General features: G+C 35.5%; 1 protein-coding gene across 1 annotated transcript in view; it reads right to left on the reverse strand.

Annotated features, from left to right (window-relative positions):
• Nucleotides 1-6336: 6336 nt before the first annotated feature.
• Nucleotides 6337-26681, reverse strand: part of LOC107707309 (protein NDRG2) — a 38140-nt gene continuing 17795 nt past the window's right edge. Inside the window, exons 3-16 of the mRNA XM_016511298.1 lie at nt 26238-26279; nt 25856-25961; nt 16024-16144; nt 14939-15001; nt 14740-14800; nt 13904-13990; nt 13749-13805; nt 12116-12219; nt 11846-11884; nt 11713-11764; nt 11572-11619; nt 11323-11358; nt 11181-11232; nt 6337-9922 (exon numbers count right to left, since the gene is read on the reverse strand). Of these exons, the coding sequence (XP_016366784.1) occupies nt 9759-9922; nt 11181-11232; nt 11323-11358; nt 11572-11619; nt 11713-11764; nt 11846-11884; nt 12116-12219; nt 13749-13805; nt 13904-13990; nt 14740-14800; nt 14939-15001; nt 16024-16144; nt 25856-25961; nt 26238-26279 (1032 nt within the window). The 3' untranslated portion in view covers nt 6337-9758. The remainder of the gene's footprint in view (nt 9923-11180; nt 11233-11322; nt 11359-11571; nt 11620-11712; nt 11765-11845; nt 11885-12115; nt 12220-13748; nt 13806-13903; nt 13991-14739; nt 14801-14938; nt 15002-16023; nt 16145-25855; nt 25962-26237; nt 26280-26681) is intronic.

The raw sequence follows: 26681 nt of genomic DNA on the forward strand, positions 1-26681 counted from the left end.
CATCAAGGGAGCAAGCTAGTGAAACGTTGCACGCGCAAAAGAGAAGGTCTGCACACATCCAAAAACTTATTTTAAATGCAAAATTGATTTTAGTGCGCTCTAAATACTTTTTTCTTTGCGAAACGAACATTTTCTCCACAAAACTCAGATCGCGCGCGTGCAAAATGCACTTTTATGCACTCAAAATATGATCTTTCGTATTTTACTTTCATAGAATTGTGGCAGAGATCTAAACCTATACTAGCCGAGCTAAGGCGGATACATGAGCACTGAGCGCCCGGTGATCGCTTGGAGCTCCAAAATCGGCATAGCAAATTTTCAAATATCTTTATAAATAAACCGCAGATTTGAGTTTTAAACAACTACATTCTCGCCTGAAAAACTTTTAAAACTACATTTCATGACACAATAACAGTAATATTTTGAAAATTACATAGGTTTTGGGCAATGACGTTTCAAAAGTCCACAAGAACGCATATTGAGAAATGGCTATTGTCTGTGTGAAAATATAAAATTATAAAATACAGTGTTATATTTTTTTGTGTTTGCGCACTCTGATGTAAATAAGCCCAACACTCATGGACAGCAGAGCGGAACGAGTGAAGGAGAAGTTTATCCCCTTGTATCACGCAAAAGTGATGATTCTAGTCAACCAATCAATGTTCTGCAGTGAGTTTAGCTCCACGCTTTTGGTACCCTTTGCTGTGCTAGGTACCCCAACGGAAGGGTACCAAAAAAAGTGGTACGGTACGGTTAGCTATTTTGGTACCATTCACAACTTCTGACAATGGAAACTGACATAATTGCATACCGTACTGTACTGTACTGAACCGTACCGCTCAGTGGAAATGAGCTATTAGTTCCTAAAACTATGTGGTGCGAAAGGGGCTATAAGCACGGAATGAGTAACATTATGAGCAATACCTGCGCCAAAATTAAAGCCCTGATGTAACCAGGGGGGTATTCCAGAAAGCAGGTTATGTTGTGACATATCCACCGGGTATGTTTATGGGTAAGTAAGTGGATAAACTCAGCTTTCGGTTCCAAAATCGGAGGTAATTCTCAGGGTATGTAAGTAGCCACAGCAACTGATCCTCTAAACATAACCTGCTCCGGAGTAGGTTATGTTTCAGGGTTAGTTTACTTCACACTATGTAGGGTAGCAGAGTGAATCAGACATTTTAAGATTTGATCAGATTGGTGTTGAACAACCCAAAGAGTCGAATTCCACAGACAGGCCCAAGGCAACAGGATGTTCATAAATCAGATCCTGGCACCACGAGTCTGAAGCAAGCCTAAACAACCAACTCTTTCACAGAACAGCTTGCAACTTTAACACAAAAAAACAACTCAGGAAGGAGATTGTCAATTTTGGGGCAAGTAAGCAAGATTGATGGTCAAAGAGATGCACAGCATGACCATCACATGTAAATCCATGATAGTAATCACGATCACGAGCTCTTTGGATTGACTTCCCCCCACCTAGAGGACAAGAACCACACTGAGATTCCTTAGGAGACCTTTTAACCTGGTCTTCACAGAACATTTCCTTACATCCACAGAATGGCACAGAAACTGCCTTTCCATGTATATATGCACCTAAATGACGCTAAACTGACTTATGAGCAGCTAATCATTTCTATGCATAACTCCATATTATGTATGTAACCCACACATTTGACTATCATGTTCTAATCACTTATTGTGTGTTTTTGTGCTTACAAGTTAATGTTTTAAACTGCCGATCTTGTTACTGTGCTAATAAATAGTGTTTTCACTATACTTTGAATATTAATATCCATTGCAGAGTTGATGCTATACGGCTCGTTCAATGAATCGCTGGCCGACTCAGTGATCAGCCGTAAAACAGTGATTCTGTCCAAATCCCCTATAAAATCATAAATAACTCCCTTTGAGCTAAATTGATCTGTTTCCCTTACAGCTATCAGCATGTGTGATCTTATAATATTATCTATTGATTACAAGAGTTATTAAATATTCTGTATATATATATATATATAGAGAGAGAGAGAGAGAGAGAGTTGTATGATATGCTAATTTTATAAGTAATATATAAGGTAATATATTATTCTAATATGTTATTATATTTATTGTTATATATAATATGTATATATGTATATATTAATTGCAAAACACTATTATAAGGTAATGTTTATTTTATTCTAATATATTTATTATTTTTATTGTCATCTCACACATCGTGGATCTGCATTTTCTATAATGTATTTCTATAATAAAATACATATGTGATATTTCTTATAAGGTATATAATTTCCATCAAACAAACAATATAATTCTTATTATCAGTGATTAAAAGACTAAACGAAAAAAATAAAAATAAAAAAGATTGCACAACCATCACTTAGGTGGCGATATACGGTAAGTACGCAATGTAAATGATCACTGAACATAAGAAGAAAAAAGACGTTCTAACGTGTGCAATTATTTTCAGGGAAACGCATGCTCGGCGAACGTAGTTCCAGAGGTAGGTCTTGACCACATTACATGTCCATATAACTTTGCCAACTGATTTGAGTTATTTCAAAGGTCCTTACAGCCTAAAACAGCAAAATAACCAAAACCCATGCACAACGACACTGGCCAAACAAATAAATACAGTAAACAATAGAATAAAAACGACATATTATTTCCATGTTTTTGCCACAAAATTATGTTTTATTATGTAGGGAAAGCATATAGCCTACTCCTTCTCCCGCTCTCTCTCCCTTACAGACGCTTCGCGATGTGGCCACACCACCACCTCGGGTGTACATTATTTTATAATAATTCAACGGCCCGTCATCAATTATTCCTTACTGCCACACCTGTATATAAGAATATGCATATTTAACTTTCAGATGGGATTCTGCTTTGTCTGTCATTGGTTGCTCAATTATTCAGAAACTAAACTATCAAAACACTTTTTTAAATAGTTGATGTATTGTTTTACATGACACTTTAAATATGTATGTAATTTATAATATTAACTTAATGTTTATCTAAATATGTTACAATTTAAAATTAAATGCACCTTGTTCTTCACATCTGATATGAGATGTAGGGTATATCAGCTGTGTGTGTGATAGCGATGTACGTATATATTCACAAATAAAGCAATGTTGAAGAACATTTATTAACATGATGTGAAGTCCAAAAACAATAATTTTCTGAACATATGGAAAATAATTAATATGTAAAGTCATCCGCTGGATTGAGTCTCAGTGATCTTCAACTCTCCACATGTCTGCTAACTTCTCCACTGAATGAGTGACAGCGTCCAGGTAAGAACACCTGCACAGAAACAGCATTACATGATTTTTGTTTAGGAGCCCAATGAAACAATAATTATCATTATTATATGTTCAGGGAATTAAGAACGTAATTTACATACAAGTGAATTAATCATTTTTTCTCTCTTTTTACATTAAAAAAAGACAAAAATAAAATAAGAGTATTTACATATTCTTTTACTTAAAGGGGTGGTTGATACGTTGAAACGTTAGATAGTGTGTAATGTTGCTGTTTGAGCATAAACAATACCTGCAAAGCTACAAAGCTGAAAGTTGAATGCAAACGGAGACATCGTCTTTTAAAATGCTGGCAGTTTATTGCCTACAAAAACGGCTGGTAGGGACTACAACAAGTTACTTCCCGTGTTTGTGACATCACAAACCCAGATAAACCCCGCCCTCCAATCGGGCTCAAACTGATAAGCGATATTAACGACGCCGTTGTTTACAATGCAACCGGAGCACATGCCGCTGAGGTGAGGGGCGGGATGGTTTGAAGCACACTAGAGGCGGTTTAGCCAATCACAACACACTGGCCTAGCTAACCAATCAGAGCCCATCGCCTATTTCTGAGGGCGGGGCTTCAAAAAAGCAAAATGATCAGCGCGTTTCTAAGAGAAGGGATCGAGTCGTGCGGAATAAAGGTAAATTATGTGAAAAATAATGTGTTTAAAAAAAAAAACGAAGCATTAACACATATTGCACCCCATAAACACAATCAAGCCTAGAAAAAAAACAGTGAACCACCACTTTAAACCACTCTTTCACTTAGTTTCACTCTTTTTACTTTTTTTCACTTGAATATCAATCAGACACACAGCTAACAGAAGTTAAACAGGTTGACGATTAATATTCTCATAAAAATAGAACTAAAATCCTGCAGAAAAGTATTGCAAGTTAATTTAAAGTTAAGTTTGACTCACAAAAACAAACAAACTGCTAATTTCAAATCACGTATAGCATTTTCTACAATAGCCATGTTAAGAAAAAATCTTTAAAGGGGTCATATGATGCGATTTCAAGTTTTCCTTTCTCTTTGGAGTGTTACAAGCTCTTGGTGCATAAAGAAGATCTGTAAAGTTGCAAAGAAAATGGTACCTGCACAGAGAAGCTGATAGACCGAAAACAAGGCTGTAGCCGTTGCTCCACTTGTAGTTGAACCCGTGATCATCGTGGCTGTTGTTGAAGCTGCTGCAGTGGTTCCGCTTGCGGCTGGATTGGCAGGTACTGTAGACGCTGGAGCCGCTGGAGATGACGCTATTGTGGTGGAGGTGCAGTGACATCCATTGATGAGCAGAAGAGCAGTTACAGCAAAGAGACTCAAATGCTTCATCTTCCTTCGGAAAATAAAAGTTTGTTGAACCTCACTGAACAGACAAAGGTTTGATTTGATAGATTATATAATTCTACCGAATCATACTGCAGTGTAGCTGGACTCATATTAATCACACTTGGTAAAGCCATAGCCACCTTATTGTGCAAGTCGGAAGTAGCCTAAGTTATTTTCTCTAAATGTGACTTCCGATTTATTAGCCGATATTCTTAAATAGGCTAGCAAGAACAAAGTGCAGTAAACGGTAAAACTACTTGCACTACAAACCAGAGTGTTTATAATTATGATAACTAATTAATTGTCATGTTTTAAAATGTTAATTACCGTGGTGTTTTTGATGTCTTATTTCTTCTGATTAAACGGTTCTAGAAAATAATGTCAGTGTTAGTCGTCCACAGGGAAACTGCTTCTGGCCCATATTATTTTATTTTACAAGTAGGTTATGAAAGTTGTAAATATAAAGTATTAAAAATATATATTAATCTAGCTAATCAATTAATAATTTATATGAATGTATAACCCGATAAGAGAAAATGATGTAAATGAGTTGCCTGTTTAAACTTTCAGTCAGATTAAACTACTTGTAATATTAGTGAAGATCATGCAGGTTCACATACCCGCTGTCTGTGTGGTTGTCACGTCAGTCGGTCGGTGGGTGAGGTTTATAAGTGTTCGTGTCAGTTCTGTGATCTCTGTGGAAACCTGCTGGGTAATTGTATGTTTCGATGAAGAACGGGATTGTGTTTCAGTGCTTCCACTTATTGTTCTTATGTTAGAGGTGATTCCAGCCCTTTAGCAACAGACAGAGCTGTGTATCAACACTGGCACGCAAGTAACCATGGTCCAGTTTTCTATGTATAGTGAAAATAAAACTATTACAGGAGTGTCTCACAATCTGCCAAGTAACTTTTTTTGTTTTGATCTGACCTAACTACATCTAAAAATAGACTAGGTTTAGAGTGTTAACTAGTGATTACTAGGTTTGTGACAGCTCACACAGAGTAAAATCAGCATTAACATCTAATACTTTTAAAGAGAGAAATGTGGTTAATATGGAACACTTTTGGTATGTTTACACGGGATGTTTTCTTATGGACATTTAATATGAAATTTGATTAAAATCGTGAAAAACAGAGTTGAACGTACACACCTTAAAATTTCAGAAAACTTGAATATAAATTATTGATAATGACTATGCAAATATTTTAATAAACAGTTATACACAACTTTTTATTGCTCTGTGGTCTACAATAAACTTGGTTATATTGCTAGAATGATCACTCTCTTAGATATTAAGCAAATATATTTTTATAAATAAATGTAAATAAAGCAAACAAGTATTTGTTTGAATTACTAATTCAATTAAATTACTAATAACCATAATCACGCATTCATTGTGAAAGATTGAAATGTACTGGAACCCAAAAATATCTTCAGAAATATCAGAGCTTTAAATTTAAAAATGACATATTAAAAAAAAAAGAAAAGAAAAGTTTTTCTTTTTTTACAGTAAAAGTGCAAATATTTCACGCATTTATTCACATTTTAAGAATCCTCAATTAAAAATAAATTATTGATGACCAATCAGTTATGATGACCTATCAATAATGACCAATTAAAAAAGAGACTGTCACAGGGCCACATAAAATGACCAAAAAGTACATATGAAAATAAGACTCAAATAACAGTGTGTCATTTTGATCCCTTTAATTACCTTTTTCCAGTTGTTCATAGTATTACACAGAGAAATTAGCCACACAATTATTTGCAATTTTGATTGCATTCTGTTATTCATAACATTTTATTATTTTTTTGTTAATTACATTATTTCCTTTTTTAGTGCTAAAGCTAAAAAAGTTACACAAGAACTAGCACACTGATGTCTAACCCATGAGGACATTGAGACGTAAATCTACTTCACAGAAAATAAAAGGGTTTCATTGAGGAGAGTTAAAAATACAAAAGGGACACACATTTACATTCACACCGTCCCAACACACGCCACGACGTAATCTATTCCTTTCCCCATTCTTTTTATTTTATTGTGCCATTAATCTCACCTTTATTATGGTTATTTCTCTATGTATTTGGCAAAAATTTCAGATCTATTTCTATTTTTGGTAAAGGCTATTGTGAATCTGGGATGATCTTGCAGTCTTTATGCTGAACGCAGTTATCAAAATTCCATTCAAATTTCCATTAGAAAGAAAGAAGAAGAATACCAGGTTTCCCGCTTGCACAACCCACTAAAACCAACATTCTGTCATGAACAAGAGAAACAGCTCTAAAACGGGATAAAAAATTTAAATGAACACTGAAGGAACTTTCCAATTAACGTTGATTATTCCGATTTATTGTCATGTTCAGGGTTTTGCTGAACGTGATTGTTACAATGCATTAGCAGTTGAGAGGTTTTGGTCTATTGTTGTCATTGGCAAGTGTTAGCAATATCGCACAAACTCAGTGATTTCGGTATTCTTTCGAGCACTCTACAACGAAAATTCTATAGGTTTAAAGTTTAAATATTGCAGCTACGCTAACCTGCTAATCTCAATGGCTTGCCGATTGGAAAAGCTCTTGGAGATAATGGGTAACTAACATGGCTAAACCCTGTTGGCAGTGAAGGGGCTGGTTAATCAGCAAAGTGAATTTGACACAAGCGCTCTGATGCGCCATCATTCTTCTGAACAAATTTGCACGCAATTCCCTTATCGTGCTTTAAGGTTAAAGCACTGCACGCACACTCAGGCATGCCCACACACACTGTTTTTGTCTCTATGGTTCAGCATTAGATCACACCATGGCTTTACTTGAAACCAGTACTAGCGCTCTCAAGTTACCTTAAAATGAGGAACTCCCATTGAAAGACAAACGTCACCGTCACCATGAGGACCCCCTCAACGTTTCCATCCAAACACTTCTAGCAGACTAGCAGGGTTACAACAAAATACCGTGGCCGTACCATGGCACTTTGATGGTATCAGGTGGCAAAACTATTGGCCTTTGTTATCTTTGTTATATACCACAGTAGACTAGCTACTAGTTGGTGATTATAGTCATATCTGCTGTACAATGATATTGTACTCCACTGTACTTTAAAAAATATGTCCACCAATTTAAGGTGGGCTACACATCCAAAAACTCGCAACACACTCTCATAGCAATTCGTAGGCCTAAGCATTTTACGTTTTGGCGAATTGGTGGCTAGTTTGTATGAATTTGTATGCACTGACTGTTAGGTTTAGAGGTGGACTTGTATGATTATTTCTATTCTTTAAATTTTATGTTTATGTACGAATCATATCGTATGAATTCATACGAAATCACCACCTCGGGTGAAAAAGACACACTGCAGTGTATGAATGTAATGAATGCAATATTCATTAATTATTATCCATCCTGCAGGTATTTTATTTCTCAAACTAGTAGTTGAGGTGATTGCTTTAGAACTGGCCTTGTGAATGAGTGTGTTTACTTGTGTGACTTTGCATCAACGCTTAATAATTCCTTAAACGGCGGCCTTTTTTTATTTGGAAAAGCCTCTAAAACACCTGATCATGTAAATGACCAAGACACTCTCATGACAGTTTGTAAGTATTTTACAATTTGGCGAATTTTATAAGTTCTAAAAATCGCACGAATCAAATCGTTCAAATTCGCAAATAGATGGTTTTCTCATGAGACTGGGTTTAAATGCTCATTCACGACATACAAGCCGAACAAATTTGTAGTTTTTCGTTCATAAACCTAAATTCTAAATTTACCATTCATATTTTTTTTCTGCAAGCTGACATTTTTGCGCATTTTTGATTGTGACTGGAAAAAAAGGATGTCAAAATCTCATGTAAACAGACATATTTTCTTGCGTTATCATTGATTTATTGATTTGCAATAAATCCTAGAGATGGGTTTTTACAATGAGCTAATTTTTTATAGTTATCAGCATTTCGTTGTACACGTAAACACACTCAATGTTGGAAGCACTTGTCCGATTCTTTTACTAATTGTGCTCTCTTTCAACTGAGCGTCAACTTGAAATCGACTTTATTTACTTTAAGCTATTCATTTCTTGGATGCACGTTATTAGTCTTCATAATCTTTCATCAAACTCGCTCGACCTCTGAAACAACTTTCCTTTACGGCTGCCGTCATCAATTTCTTTTATTCCCAATCACCATCCTATACACACTTTTAATCGATTCCCCACAGATAAACTGAAACCCCGTCCAACATTTAGGCTTTATCCAGTTTCTATGAAAATACATCCAATTACAGAAAGAGCCTAAAATGTGAACATCAAGTCACATGACTTCAAAACAACGACCCCTGTGTCTTTTTCATTGTTCTCTCGCACACGCTGTCACTGTCATTAAACGAACGTAAAATCCTTAAAAGTAAAAAAAAAAATTGTACATAGACTGACTAGATAAACAAAATTCCGGCATGCATTTCAGAAAAGGCAAAGACCCCAATGGCCCTAACCCCCGAAACCAAACGAATCCAATAAAAATAATACAATTACAGTATTTTTTCTTTCTCGCTTTTTATGTATATAGCTTTTTTGAAGGGCAAATGGAAGACATAAGGTGGCTGTCATCTACAGAGACGAGTACTTCGGCCTAAAACTTTCGCCACCGTCTCCGAAAATACTGTACCCCTCTCACAGCAGCAGGATTGTATAACAGAAGAAAATAATACAAAATACAAAAACGAAAGAAAAAAAGCACACCAAAAAATAATAATCACATAGAAGTTGATAGCCAAACATAATGAGCTTATATACTCTTTTCTCTATTTTTTTGTTTAGAAATTCAACATGTAATTAAGAGAAACATCATTATTCCTTTTTTTTCAATGACGCTCGTCATCATTAATATTAATAATCAGTATTCATATTAGAAGTATTACTATTGGTTAACACTACATTTGGGTCTCACTAAAGGCCCCGCTCATGTCACAGAGTTAAAGGGCTCTATCATCTGCCTGACGGGTCGGTGAAGGGTGAAGGGAGGGAGAGAGTCGTCATCATCCGCCCGTCTTCACGCACGAAACTCACTTTCCCAGAGGACTCCAGCGCTTCATCCGTCCACCTCTCTCCCCCGCTCTGGCGCTCCTCAGCACGACACCTCCATGGTATGGGACGGGCTCGGCGGGAGCTGTCCGCCCTGCGAGCCCTGGGACAGCGTGCGGGATCGGGAGCGCGAGCCCTCCATGGAGTAGGAGGACGAGAGCGAGGTGGTGCGCGAGCGCGAGAGACGCGTCATGCAGGACGATGCCACTGAGAGAGAGCAAACAGAAGAAATCGTCGAAAAACAAGAACAAATAAAATAAAATATAACAAATAAAAAAATAGATAGATAGATAGATAGATAGATAGATCAGTGAAAAAAAAATCAAAAATGTAAGGGGTAAGAATGTAAGAGGAGAATTGTGAAATAAAAAGCATTTATTTAGTTAGTTAGTAACAACATAAAAATATGGTGCTTCTGTCAGCGACTATTTACCAACAAAATGTTACTTGCTCTTGTTAATCTGGTCAAAAATGCACCAACCAGCTAAAACCGAAGGATTAAACGTCTTGTCTACTGATAATGAGAAGCTAAAATATTGCTGTGTATAGGCTAATATTATTATCAACGTTCAAAAGTTTGGGGTCGGTAAGATGGGTTTGAAAAAAGGCTCTCCTGCTCACAAACAAGGCTGTATTTATTTGATCAGAAATACAGTAAAAACAGGAATATTATGAAACATTATTACAATTTATGTTAATTGTTTTCTATGTGAATATATTGTAAAATGTATTGGTAACACTTTAGAATAGGGGTCCAGAATAATGCATTAGTTAAGCATTAATTAATGGTTAACTTGTTCACAATTAAGCATTAGTTGAGCACAAACACACTAGTAATTAATGATTAACTTACATTTAGGGAGCTCAGATTATGCATTAGTTAAGCATAAATAAAGTAGTAGTTAATGATTAACTTGTTCACAATAATGCATTAGATAAGCATGACCACACACTTAATTAATGATTAACTGAACATATAATAAGGGCATATTAGCCATTGTTTACAATTTATTAAACGCGCCACCTATGGTCCGATCTCCATGACACTTTGCAATGCTTGTTCAGAATCATCTGTCGAATGTGCTCACTTAGTTTCATGAAGTTTTGAGTTTTCATTTAGGATTTATAGGCTTTTGGTCATATTTGGCCATGTCCTTTTCTAAATTAACCCATTATAGCTCCCCAAAGGGTAAAATTAAAAAAATTGTTTTTGAAGAAAAAAATAAAAAATGAGCTGCTTATATTTTTGTGGAAACATTTATTTGAAATAGAAATATTTTGTAAAATGTTTTTACTGTTACATTTGTATCCTTACTGAGTAAAAGTACTGATTTCTTTCAAAATGAATCTTATTGGCCCCAAACTTTTAAATCATGATCTAAGTAGTTGATGATTTATATTAAAACCTCAATTTCATACATTTTTGTGATGTTTCTCAATAATAAAATGCTCTCGGGTCACTTACTGTATCCCATGCCTTGAATGAAGTACTTAAACGCTTCTGTCAGTTTGCTGGGCTGGAGAGACACACATTTCATTTACACACTACACAGATTTCATTTGAATAAATTAATTGTATTCATAAACAATGATGTGATGTGACTTACCTGAGTCAGCTGTGGCATCCCGCCGGCATCAGCCATCTGAATAAAAACAACAGAGTTCATATCAAATTGTACTTGCTTTTTGTGAAACAAACTGGTCTTATTTTCTAATAAGATAATAACTTTAAGATTATTAAATTAACAAGTTATTAAGATTTTACCATTTAATGATATGTTATGCTTATTTTTGCTCTTCTTTAATAAAATCTAATAAAAGTACAAAATCAGACATGAAACAGGTGAAGTCCAAACCTTAAGGAATGAGGTCGTAGTTGGGTCTAGTTTGCTGTTGCACTCCACCTAGTGGACATAAACAGACTTGCAGTGAGATGAATCGCGGGTTACTGTGGATAAGTGTTGACGTTTTTAAGACTGACTGATATAAAGACTTACCGCAGCTTCCTCATATGGAGCCTGATCACCAACCACCAACATCACAGGACATCTGAAAAACACAGCCACGTGAGGAGACATCACAAGAGAAACATATATAAGAGAGAATGGCTTTATTTTTCATCATTCTTACTTGAACGTGTTATTCCTCTCAATGTCCAGATCTCTGCGACTGTAAGGGAAAAAGAAAAACATAAAGTTTGATTATCAAGGTGCCCAAATTGCATTTCTTGCATTGTGTTATCTATCATGCATGTTGCATCCCACTTAACTGCATCAAACTGATAATAACCAAGGCTTTACCAAATCCAAATAAAACATTTAAACAGCCAGAAGCATATGGCGATGTATGTATAAAATATTGCTTTATCACTGTTTTCTTTGTGTGCGTGTGTGATTTTACCCTTGGTAGCTCTTCCAGAAGAGTTCGATATTGATGAGGTTTGGCGCTTTAGAGACTCTCTCTCTGTGAGTCTGAATGAGCTCTGTGTTTGCCGACATCTCTTCCTGAAAACAAACAAATACACACACAACAAATCAGTATTTCTCCTTTTACACACAGTCATCTTTATAATGGATGGGAATTATACAAAATTATTACACAGTTCTCTGGAATACTTGATTCTGATTGGTCAGTCGCATCATTCTGTAGTCAAATATTTCTGTATAATGATAGTAAACTGTAGCAATGGACAATTTTCCCACACAGATGTTCTTGTTCTGCTCAAAAAAACTCTTTTTCTTACATACCAATGTAATTTAATGTAAAATCAATATTTCAAGTCAATTATTAAATTTTTGTTAAGGCAAGACACCACAGGTGAATAGGGTAAAACTTTAGATATCACCATACTTCTCCAGTTAAATAATCACAATATATAATGGCAATTGTTTTGTATAACAACATTTCTAGAATGTAATGTTTGAATATGCAAATGAGGTGGTGTCTAATTAAATATGCACTACTTTGCATATATTTCCAGATTATAAATCTGAACATTGGATGAAGTTAGGTTCAAACTTCTTGTTTGATTTTGTTGACATAACAGAGTTAAAGATTTTTACAGAAGGGATTTTGTTTTTTTCTTTGTATCACTATATTAATCAGAAAATAGCGCCAATAGATATATATATATATATATATTTAGGAATACAATGCTATATGTAATCAGGTGAATGATATATGAACAAAGCCCTCTATAAATACCTTCAGAATATAGACAGGAATAAAACTGTAAAATTTGGTGTATCTAAGTGATACTAAAGTGGAGATAGAAACTCATTTTGAGAAAACAGCTTTTAAAGATATGTATTGTAATTGAAGTCCACAGACGCAAACAGATAAAGTGCAATAATAAAATCAGCCGAATGAGATATGTAGAAACCCCTCTATAAAAACCTTCAGAATATAGAAAGGAATAAAACTGCTAAGTTTGGTGTTTGTAGGTACTGCTGAAGTGGAGACAGAAACTAATTTTGAGAAAACAGCCTTTATGTATTGTAATTTAAATAGACAGATGCAAATAGATAAAATGCTATACATAAGCAGGCGAATCATATATGAACAAACCCCTCTATAAAAACCTTCAGAATATAGATAGGAATAAAACTGTAAATTGTGGTGTATGCATGTGTTACCAAAGTGGAGAAAAAACTAATTTTGATAAAAAGAAAAAGGCCTTTAAAGGATTATAACTGAAATCTACAGAAGCAAATAAGATAAGCTTAATAAAATAAATTCTTAAATGTGTATTTATGATTTTTTTTTTCCAACTAGTCTGAAAGACTACATGTTATGGAAATAGCCCAAAATCTAAAATTTGACCATAAGAAAATGAGAAAACAATGTTTTTGGCCTGTAGTGTCTTGCCTTATGCAGCTGTATTATAAGCACGATAATATACAGTCAGCCGTTCATTATCAGAAAAATAATCTACGTAAGGTTGATAAGAAGCCCTCCCATACATATATATCTCTCTAACAAAGACAAACACACACTCAGTCTAATCTAATGTTCTAGAAGCAGAAACACACACCTGACTGAAGAGGTGACTCAGGATTTGGTCTGTGAGGGAAGACGTCAGATTGGAGAGCTGCAGAAGAAACACAAGCTTTTCGAGTCATTTTCGGGAACATACTGACTGTTATTATTAATCAGACAGTGACTTCTTATAGCCTACAGCTGACAGACCTTCTGTGCAGCCCAGTCCATCCAGCCTCGTGAGTTTGTGTCGACATTGATCAGAACGAGCCCTTCCACGGCCTCAGGGTTACTCAACTGTGAGCGAGAGTGAAGAGAGGACGTAAAGCAGAGCTCAGTGAATATAAAGACGCTGTGGCTCAGTTTCATCTACATAGACAGAATCTGAAGGCATCAGAGGCATGTTTCTGTTCAAAACACTGCAAAATGATGCTGCCTTCCTTTTTAGCCAAAAGGCAGAAATACAGGTTTCCTTTGTAAATAAGGCAAAATTAAAATGCATGGTGATAATCTCCATCGAAGATGACTGATGGAGTTTATTTTGAGAGTTTCTCATTTTTACTGTACTGTATATTTAAACAGTTTGCAAAGTTAAATAATATTTAATGCCTTTTTTTTTTTTGGCCGGCAGAGGGAGTAATTCAGTCTCTGTGTGTCTGCTTGTGTTATATATGTTGTATTTAAACATATTGATGCAGCAGGTTTTAAAAAACTACACTTTAATTGTTTTATGGTCAAGAGAAAGAAACTAAACCATGACTAAATTAAAAGACTAAAACCCAAAATATAGAAAGAAAGGGGCCACAACATCGAATAAGGGTCAAACTAAACTCCAAAATATATAAAAGTAGTGAAATTATTTGATGATAAAGCAATAAAAGGGGAAAAAATATAATAAACTAGATGGACAGCAACAAAATAGTTTTCATTTCAGAAGTCTGGGCACCTAAATGAAAACTACTGATAAAAGTGTTTATTTAGAAAAAAGTACTATTCCAACCAATGAAACAATAATAATGCATGTGATGGTCAGATGTGTAACTCACAGTGAACTTGGACAGTATGTAAGCGCCAGCTCCGACTCCAACACCGATAATTGTGCGGAAACTAAACCAGAGGAAAGTAATCAGCACTGAATCATATGAACATAAGATCTATTGTCAAGTATATGTGTAGTTAATTTGTAAAGTATAACTGAAGTGTCACTAATGAAAATTTAAACATGCAATGACTTGTTTAACTCACTTAAAATACTGCAGGACAGCTGGAAGCATATCAGAGATCTGATCCATAGTTGCATACTGGTATCTGTTAGAGAAAATAAGACATTTTAGGACTCTTATCAAGAGACAAAGCAGCCTGTGGACATGTAAAAGAATAAAAATAGTCTCTGAGTCACAATCTGCATCAAACATGAAAGACATAAAACCACTAACACCTTCTGAAGACACTTTGACAGCTGTCAAACGCCATTTAATGCATTTAAATTTTTCACATTTTTTCTAACACCTACACAAAGTCTCAGCAATCACACTCGCACACACACACACACACACACACACACAAACAAATATCCAGCTCAATCGTGCTCATCGTGTTTGCATACGATCACACCGATGGGATTATCATCAGCTGCTCAATTCAAATCTGCGTTCACGCTTTGGCTGGTGCTGAGGCAGAGACGCGCTCACATGTCATTTATTAAAACTTTTCAGTATTTTCAACCATATGTGACCCTGGAGCACAAAACCAGTCTTAAGTCGCTGGGGTATATTTGTAGCAATAGCCAAAAATACATTGTATGGGTCAAAATTATTGATTTTTCATTTATGCCAAAAATAATTAGGATATTAAGTAAAGATCATGTTCCATGAAGATATTTTGTAAATGTCCTACTGTAAATATATCAAAACTTAATTTTTTATTAGTAATATGCATTGCTAAGAACTTCTTCTAAGAATTTGCTTTCATATTCAGCTTTCATATGACATATAAATCTCAATTTCGAAAAATGTACTCTTATGACTGGTTTTGTGGTCCAGGGTCACATATAATGTTTATTTTAAGTTTCTCTCACTGTCGCAAATAATGTGAAAAATGAAATTAAAAGTGTCGATTAGGGTTAGGGTTAGCACATTGAATTTATATCTGCTCATGTTGCATCATATCTTCTTTTTACATGTCTTTGCAGAGTTGCACATTAAACCAATCACAGGCGATTCTGTTGAGCTTATGAATGCAATGTCCAATCAGAAGCGTTCAGATTAGTAATCACTGAAACGCTGTGAAGGTTTGTTCAGTGAAAAGTGAAAAGAATACATGGCACGTACCCGGCAGGATAAATGGCCGCGCCGTCCTCTTGTCCCGGAGCATCCACATGGACCACAGTAAAGTTCTTCACGATCTCCTGCATCTCCTCAAACTTAAACAGGGTGGAGAAGCAGCTCTTACCTGACAGAGACGGACAACCAAAAATCATTTAATTTAATCATTTAATTATTTATTTAAAAAAAAACACACACATTTAATTTAACCCAAGGTTAAGTTTCTTGATTAACAGCACAATGTTGAGGGCTCATGATGACCATAGAAATCAGAACTCCTTTCATTTTTATATAGTTAAGCTGAGATAGGAGAACATATTTTAACATAGAAAAACTACACACACCGTAACACACATCACTGCTTCTTATGGTTACAATCATTCATTCATTCATTTGACTTATAAAGCATATTTGAAACTTCACAGTTGTCACACAACAAATAACACAAACAAAAAGGATAAAACAATAAAAACAATCATTAAAAAGAAAGTTAAACTTCCAAAGAACACCAATATGACTTTAAACAATAACAAGTGTAGATGAAGCCTCACAGCACAATGACTACAGGTTCAGTTCCCTGGAGAACAAAGATTACGGTCACGACTCGCTTCTGATGAACTTGCAATAAAAGAAACTTCTAGCTAATACAACAGAAGATGTCTTATGTGTTTATTTTCATACTCATGCACTTTGTCTCCGTTTGGCTGGCTAAACACACTCATCAAGTGTTAACCACATGGAGTAAGTGTGAAGAGCTCATCTCTTTTAGCATGATGAGCAGAGCTGCCTTTAAACCATCTATATTATTATTAGATGCAGCGACAGTCATACTGAAAGAAACGTTTTAGTGGGGCATTTCCAAGAAACAATGTATATTTTCACACCTGCCTCTTTTCAACCCAATAAATATCAGCCCAGTGAGCGTCTCAGACACTTTCTGATCTTCGAGACTCTTTCATTCACACGAGCTCAAGAACAACACAAAGGTAAATATGCATTCAGTACAAATGACTAAAGTGCTGAAAAAAGGGATATAGGCTATAGTTGTTTTGTTAATGAACTGTAATAAAGTGATGTTCGATGTTCGACCAAATATCGTTCTTTTGAGCCGGTTCTCTGAAGTAACTTGTCGAACTGATTCACAGATCGAACTGAATCAAACTTTAGTTCCGAGTTGATGACGCACAGCTGAAGTAGCACCTCCGACTCAAAAAGAACCGACCAAAAAGGTTCGACCAACTGTCGAAGGATTCTGTTGCTGACATAATGCACATGCGTGCTATCACCGAGGACTTGAACGACCCTGATGTGCAATGCAAGCTGATTATTTTTATTAAATAGGCCTACATTTTTATTATTGTGCATGCAGATTATTGTAAGTTGTTAAGCTAAATCAATGAGTTTACAAAACATGGTTTATTCTTTCTATATACTTTAGACATGCCGAACACACCCGCATTTGTGCATCAATGTCTGTAACACGTGCTGTAAGTGCGAAAGTTTTAGGAAACGTATCCAAGATGTACTATATTGGTCTGTCATATCCGACATGAAGGGTCAGCGAATGAAACTGTGAACATCATGAACGACAATAATCAGCAATATGCATTCACACAAATAATTTTATTTGAATGTTTCATTGATTTAATGACACTGAGTTGTTAGAAAATAAATGCTTATTGATATCATCCCTGACAGCACACATACATCATGGAGACATCTATTTTGACGTCTGCATTACATCTACAAGACATTTTTTAGAGTGTTTGCTCATCTGCAATACGTCTATAGGACGTTTCCTATCAGATGTCAAATAGACGTTTAGAAGATGTCTTTAAGATGTTTATGATTTAGAATGAATGTGAAACTGAGATCTTAGAGACGTCTATCAGATGTTTGTACACAGCAGATGCTTTCCAGATGAAGAGATCTTTAAAAGACATCTTGCAGACGTACGCGTGCTATCTTGCGTGAACCGATGAATCTTTTTTTTTACCGGTTAATTGAATCTGAAAGAACCGGTTTGCCAGACATAGCATCACTACTGTAATGTTGTCCATGTTTTTTTTTGTTTTTTTTAATCATGTCTTTTTCGGTGTAACACATGTAAAGTTGAATACTTATTTCTTTGTTCGTGTAAAAAAATACCTAGTGTTAAAATTAAGACAGTTATGTTGCTAGGTAATGTCATTCTTTACACTTGTGTGAACTTGAGTATGTTACGTTGCGGGGACTGGAGGAAACAAGCAGAGGTGAGGATCTACATGCAGATAGTTTAAATAAGTGACAAAATAAACAAAGAACAAGAAACAATGAGAACAGAAACAAAAGAAGAGCGGGAACCATAATGTTAACAACTCACAAAGCACAAGAGAAACACAAGGGCTATATACGAAGACTTCAGATGCAAAAACCTCTAAGTCCGTCTGAGATTTTTGTTTTACATGAGCATTTTTATCATGCTCCTTTGAAAATAACATTAGCCGACTGGCTGATTAGGCTTTCAGATGCCCTAAATAGTCAATAATTAATAACTGTGACAATGTTGATGACTTGATAGAGTAACTTACCCAACACGTCTCACTTTTGATGTTTGCTCTCTTATTAAATGTCTAACTAAATGTTCTTTCTCTTGTTGTCAGGATGAGATCAGAGGCTATTCTCTCGCTCCTCTTCATTCTGGCTCTGAGTGACGGAGCGGATCGACAGAAAAACGACCGATATGCTGAGTTCAAGAAAAAACACATTCTCCCAACTGATTTCCAAACAGATAATAAAACTGCTTGGGTGGAACACCTAGTGAACAATGATCTCTGTGGAAGAACTCCAGTACAATCCTTTATTAAAGACAGTGAAGAAAATATAAAACTAATCTGCAATGGCTCTGGTACTAAAACAAGAGATAACTATATCAAAAGTACAAATCTCTTCCAAGTGTACAATATTGAAAGTGAAAACAGTACATCACAGATGTTAGAATGGGAGTGTAAAGTTAACTGTGCTACAGCCAAATATCATGTAATTGTTGAATGTCAGAAAAAACTACCTGTGCACTATCATGCACAACACATTGAAAAGAACAAACGTCCATACCCTTGCTATTATATACAGCATGATTTGGTTTTATCACAGTGGGAGTGAATAACTGAATGAGGCTTGAAACGCTGCATTCATTAAAAATGTTGCTATGCCACATGCATGTTTAAATGATATAATTCTAGAAACATCTCAGTTAAAGCTTTCTTTGCAGTGCACAGTTAACTATTATAAAATGAGCTGATCAAATGTATAGCTCGAAAGCAATGTCGCTTTGAATAAAATCTGCCAAATGCATAAATGTATCTGTTCTTTTGTGAAAGCATTCTGATTATCTTTGAGAAACAAGGTATGCTATACAAAGTTACTCTTTTAGATGCTTAATCATAATGTCTGAAAATCATTTCATTACATCAAGTGCCTCAAAAGCTGCAGGATCGTTTCTCTTTTCTTCATCACGTCTGAAGTCTCATTCTGTCAGACCTGCACAACTTCTCACATGTGGCTGTTTATAAAAACACGTCACTTCGATTTACTTAAATGTGAATTTCCTAAGGGCAGAATCTCGAAGAAGCAAAAATGCCAATACATTTTGCATAATGGCAAGAAGCAAAAACAATAAAGGGTGTATTTTCACTCCTGCCTCTTTTCAACCTTATCAAAATCAGTCCAGTGAGCATCTCGGACACTTTCTGATCTTCAGCTCAGACTCATCGAGATTCTTTCATTCACACAAACTCAAGAACAACACAAAGGTAAATCTGCATTCAGTACAAATGTGGTTAAAATGTGAACACTACAGTTTAGATACAATCATAATTGTATTATAGTACCATATAGTACAGTATTTTCCTGAGGATCCTTTGCATCAAGAAGCTTCTTTTAAAAGCTTTAGTTTGAGTTAGATTGTGCAGTAAATGCTGACGTCAAACACAAACGGTTCGCATGGGAAGAAACCTTGTCAAAACAACTTCACACATTTTTGTTCTTTCACAGCACAACATACTGAAGAGGAAAGAGACTCGTCTAAACAATCGGTCTAATGAACAGGTAAACACACACCATTTTGTGACTTAGTTTTATGTTATGTTGTATTAATGCGCTCCGATATACTCAGATATCTGTTTTATGATGTATGCTGTGAATATGTATGGTTATAAGGTTTGTAATTATTGCACAAAATCTGTCAAAAATGTTTAGCAGTGAAACACTGGTGATGTGTAAGCACTAATTAACTATTAAACTAACAACTATTTTAGCTAATAACTTTTGAACCAAATAGACCAGAATCCAAATTCTCTACCACTTTGAATATTTGTTGAAAATGTCTTTTTAAACTCGTCGTACGGCTTTAGTATGATGTGCTACAAATTTGGCTTAGATCATCTAAGTTAGACCGTGCTGGTAAAAATCATCGTGCTAAAGTTAAAAACATGAAATATTTGCTATTTATTATAGTTAGTGTTGCATAAGCTTACAGAAGCAATTTGATGACAGCACCACTTACTGGCAATAATGAATAAATACTGTATACGCCATAATGAACAGAAAAACATTTTATCATTGGAATATATTATATCATATTATATTATTATTTTCTATCATATTATATTATATTGGAAACTGTATTTCTATGAGTATTTAGATTTTTCAAGGTCAATCATAAATAGGGTTGCAAAGGGGTGGAAAATTTCTGGTAAATTTCCGGAAAGTTTCCAAAAATCCCTGGAATATTAAAAAAAAAATCCTGGAATGTTTCCGAAATTTACTGGAAATATTCCACCTTTTTGCCACCCTAATCATAAACCATATTGTTCAATTTTCAGCAAAACAGGGTGAGATTCATTGATTTTCATAAATGTTGTAAAAAGATGCTTGTAAAATATGAACGAATTTGAATCATTTTCATAAAGCCCTGAGAATATAACTTTTACATTTTTTTTTTTTGTAAAAGTGCCACATACTAATGAAAAGTTATAAGCTATACATATTGGTGAATCTCCTCAAAGTCTTTGAAACTAGAATGCAATGAGGAAACAATCTACAGTACGCATGTGAACGATATTGGTGTGTTTGGCCACATAATTGCTGCTTTTTGGCTTTATTATCTAGTTGAAATTGTTCATTAGCTTGTGTTCATTCTATTTGTAACTCTTTTAACTAACTGTGAATCTCTAAATGTCTGTCACTTTCCTGTTTCCAGGATGAGAGCGGCGGTTTTGCTCTTGCTCCTTTACACACTCAGCGATGGACTGAATAATGTCAGTTTCAGCAACGATCAACTGGAGATGTTTTCAGACATTTCTTCTATCTGGGCACATCCCTGCCAGAGATCTCGGAATAACAACGCATACAATCAGTTTAAACGCAGACATTCTCTCGCGTCAGTTCGACACCAGACGGGCAAGCGCTTGGGCAGATTATCTCACGAGAATGAATCTTTGCAACAGAACTACTTTACAATCCTTCCTCCGTGAAAACAACAACGAGAGCATTATAAGAATCTGCAACGGACGAGGCGTCAGAGACACAGAAAACAAGTGCATCAGTAGGAGAAGATTCAAGGTGTACATTGTTGAAAGCTTTTTGAGAAATGGACGCTGTGAAGTCAATAGACTTCATAACGCTGAATATTATGTGGTTGTTGCGTGTGAGGTCATTGAAAACCAATGTTTGCCAGTTCACTATGTGAGACAAAGTAACAGGCGTCCGTCCCGAAGCGGTCGGATCTGCAGACTGTAGGCAGAGTTTCCAAAAGCACTGAGTAGAACTCTTTAATTAAAACGTTGCTATGCCACATGCATGTTTAAACTGGATATAATTCCAGAGGCTTCTCAATAAAAGCTTTCTTTGCAGAGCACAGTTTGGTTTTATGCTCAAATGTGTAGATTGAATGCAGTGTAAGTCGCTTTAAATAAAAGCATCTTTCAAATTCATCAATGTATCTGTTCTTTTGTGAAATCACTTTGATTGTCTTTGATTCGAGACACCCCAGCTGAATATGGTAAAAAAATGAATAAGTATTAGATTGATTACATTAAGAATTGCAAACATTTTCATTATTGCTAATTGTTTTTTAAATGTCTGAAAGTCTAAAATGTTCATTATGTTCTCCTCAAGTTCATTCTGGTGACTGTTTTGTTTCTTTGTTGTTGTTTTTTATTCTGTGAATTTCCCTTGGGCAGAATCTCAAAGAAGCAAAAATCACACTACTTTTTGCTTACTGGCAAGAAACATATTTGCGGTGCATTTTCGCACCTGCCACTTTTCAAGCTAATAACTATCAGTCCAGTGAGCGTCTCAGACACTTTCTGAACTCCAGCTCAGACTCATCGAGACTCTTTCATTCGCACAAACTCAAGAACGGCACAAAGGTAAATCTGCATACAGTAGAAAAGCAGCTTAAATGTAAATCTTACCGTTATGAATAGTACAGTTTGTCTGTTGCATCTGCTTCGTTGAATGATCTCATGTAAATCTAGCACAACTTGTCTTGAGGATTCGTCACAAAGATATTAAGCTTCAGTTGGAGATAGTTTAAGAATAAAATATGTATCTTTTGTTTGACTTAATCAGAACGCAGGCTTGAATCATTAAATGCTACACTATCATTCAAACGTTTGGGGCCAGTAATGGGGCCATATTTTGAAAGAAATTGATACTTTTATTTAGCAAGGATGCATTCAATTGATCAATTGAAGTGACAGTAAAGACATTTATAATGTTGCAAAAGATTTCTATTTAAGAAATTGCTCTTCTTTTGAAATTTCTATTTATCAAATAATACAGCATAATATATATATAATGATTTCAACAAAACATATTCATCAGCACAACTGTTTTCAACATTGATAATAATCAGAAATGTTTCTTGAGCAGCAAATCATCATATTAGAATGATTTCTGAAGATCATGTGACTGAAGACTGTAGCAATGATGCTGAAAATTCAGCTTTGATCACAGAAATAAATTACAGTTTAACAGATATTCACATAGAAAGCAGCTGTTTTAAACTCTAATAATATTTCACAGTTTTTTATCAAATAAATGCATCCTTGGTCAGCAGAAGAGACTTCTTTCAAAAACATTTTTAAAAAAGCGTTTGAACAGTCGTGTTCGTTACACTGCAGCAAATGCTGATGCCAATGCTGTAAAAACAGTTTCACACATTTTTTTCTTTGACAGCACAAAATATCTAAGCATTTCTGAGAGGAAAGATGCACATGCAAGGATTGTAGTGTAATTCTCAAACACTAAACCGGTAAATTAACACTATTTTGTGACTTTGTTGCATATAATGAACTCTGAATTCTGTCAAACTTTGTTGAAAATGTACTTTTTTTTCAAACTCATCAAACTGTTTAATCTGATCGTTTATGAATATGTATCAGATCATCTTTAGGCTTTGCTAGTAAAACTATTTAAAATGTTAAAAACATCAAATTCAATACATAAAAACTTAAAGTTATTAAAGGGATAGTTCACCCAAAAATGAAAATGTGATGTTTATCTGCTTACCCCCAGGGCATCCAAGATGTAGGTGACTTTGTTTCTTCAGTAGAACACAAACAAATATTTTTAACTCAAACCGTTGCAGTCTGTCAGTCCTATAATGCAAGTGGATGGGAATCACGGCTTTGAGAGTCAAAAAATATACACAAACAAAACCAAATTAAACCGCAACCGCAATGTCTGAACTGTCCTGAGCGCCTTCACGTCTGTCTCTCAAATGGACCATTGACACTCCAAATTGAGATTGTAGATAGAGTGTCAATGGTCCATTTGAGAGATAGGTGGCAGTAATGCACTTATAAGTCTGCGATCCGCCGTAAAGCAAGAAGAAGAAGAAGACGCGAAGGCGCTCAGGACAGTTCTGACATTGCGGTGAATCAGAGGTAAAAAACGATATAAATACTGTTCAGTTTCTTGCACAGACCGATCGTTTCGTGTCTTTTCACATCAATGTATCGTCACGAGCCGCAGGGTTTAATTTGGTTTTGTTCGTGTGTTTTTTTGACTCTCAAAGCCATGATTCCCATTCACCTCCATTATAGGACTGACAGACTGCAACTGTTTGAGTTAAAAATCTCTGTTTGTGTTCTACTGAAGAAACAAAGTCACCTACATCTTGGATGCCCTGGAGGTAAGCAGATAAACATCACATTTTAATTTTTGGGTGAACTATCCCTTTAAGTTACAAATTGGAGACAGCGCCACCTACTTGCTATAGTGGATAAATATGCAATCCATAGTGTAAAAATCAATGGACAAAAATCATTAATCATTTTTAAATAAATTGACTTTAAATTCACTGTTCTTCTCATAATTTCTATGAATTTTTTAAGTTCAATCATAAACCTTACTGCTATATTGAACTGATTTACATACTGTTAAAGCCTGTCTAATCTTCAAAAAAACTGGCTTTTTGTCTTTGAAGTAATTTTTCCAAAATAAAAATGCAAAAGATATATATATATAAATATTAATATATATATTAGAAATCGAACAAATTAAGTGAGTTTGTGCTTAATATATATATTAAGCACAAACTCACTTAATTTTGTTCGATTTCTCAGAAAACAAGACTTTGTGTCTTCATTTTGCACTTCAAGCAAATATATGTTGATTTAAAGGTGTTTTGTGCATTTGGAAAAAGAGACAAAAATAGTGAGGAAGTCATTGATTTTATTTTTGCACGACTATGAATTTAAGACCCTTTTGAGACCCGCAGACACCGTGTTTAAGTAGTTCATGAGTTGGTGTTAAAGATTTCTGCTATCTGTGACGCTCTAATCGTCTGTCGCCCTCCTGTTTTCAGGATGAGATCAACGTTTCTCCTCGTGCTTTTCGTCACTCTGGTGTTCAGCGACGGATTGATGGATGCCACCGCCAGCGACGATCAGCCTGAGATGTTTTCTAACTGGCCAGCTCCCTGTCAGAGAACTTCAGATCTAAACGCATTTGCCGTTTTCATAAAGAAATACATTATCCAACCTCATTTCGACATGACACAGCCGCGTGCCTGGGCCAATTATCTAACGAGAGCGCGCCTCTGTGGTGTAAATCCGCACGACTCTTTCCTGCACAAAGATGACATCAATGCCATCTTACAAATCTGCAGAGGAGAAGGCCTCAGAGACGCGCAGAACATGTGCACCAGCAGGAGGAAGTTCAGAGTGTTCGTGGTTCAGAGCGTCTTGCGAAACGGACGCTGTGACGTTCAGCTTGAGATTGAACACGCTCACGTGATCGTGGCTTGTGAGTACATTCATCTAGTCCACTGTGCTCCCGTTCACTTCGCAGGAATAACTTACACTGTGCCATCACCACATGGGCAGCAGTGCAGATAGGCAGCGCTTCCTGAAGAAATGACTACTTCATATCTAGAGGAAGAGCGTCATTATCCCAAACGAATGCAAACTTCTTACTTCACTTCTGCAGCTGCTTTTAGTCTTTTGAGGAAGCTTGCCATTATTTTTAAAAGCAACCCTTGGTTTAAAATGTCCATTGGTGAATCTGTCAGTTCCAAAAGTGAGCAGTCATTCTTTTTTTTTAATCAACTTTCAAGAAGGTTCCCTGAAATCTTTGTTTGCTTGCTTGAAGACATCATTGCTGTTTATTATTCAACTAGGATGTTTTTGCATAGTGTAATTATGAAAACAAAACATTTTTCAAGCTATTTTAAATGCTTTTAAAGCTCTTTTTATATACTTTAAAAAGTGTTGTTGTTGTTGTTTTTTTCTTTGTGCTAATATAAAATAAAATGTCTTGCCGTCTGTCCGTGTGTTTGTGAGTGACTTACTGTCCATTCCCACATCATGGAAGGTCAGTATGGCCGGTCTGCGGACGTTTCCGGCGCCGTGAACCATCACGTGCAGCACGCCGAGAGGCGTCTCAACACGGTGTTCCTACACAAACACACAGCAAGAGGTGAACGTTTAATAAAACCATGCTTATGCATATATAATTAAAGATAATGGAATAGCTGACATGACAAGTGTGACATCCTAAACCAGATCTATACCTGACTTTAACAAAAATCTAGTATTAATGCACTTGCAGCTGCACATCAAAGATAGTAAAACTGGTGAATGATGTTTAAAGAAAAAATGAATGAACCTGTCAACTACATAAAACATGCATATCCATGTGCATCATGGATAACCAGCACATTTTTGACTCACCTTGCCTTGGTCCAGCAGTATTCGGGCCGCGATCTCTACGTCCTGCGTGAAAACAATCACACAATCTCAATATCAGCAGCAAAACTATTATTCAATTCAATTCAAGTTTATTTGTATAGCGCTTTTCACGATACAAATTGTTGCAAAGCAACTTTACAGCAAATTAAGTTTCTACAATATTATCTCCGTTTACTATGCATGTCTACAAAAAAACTCAAGTCCCAGTTGAAAGAAACAGCTTATTGAACCCACAACGATTTGGTTAGTTGCAAACAAAGAAAAAAAGTTGGATAAATTTTGTTATATATATATATATATATATATATATATATACACTGTAAAAAATTACCATGAATTTAACGGTAAAGGACTGTAAAAATGCTACAGTAAAAACCTGTTAAATGGTTAACGGTAAATTCCCCTACTATATACGGTGAAAAACTG

This window comes from Sinocyclocheilus rhinocerous, unplaced genomic scaffold (assembly GCF_001515625.1).
Source record: "Sinocyclocheilus rhinocerous isolate Xijiao unplaced genomic scaffold, SAMN03320098_v1.1 scaffold114, whole genome shotgun sequence".
Taxonomy (NCBI): Eukaryota; Metazoa; Chordata; class Actinopteri; order Cypriniformes; family Cyprinidae; genus Sinocyclocheilus; species Sinocyclocheilus rhinocerous.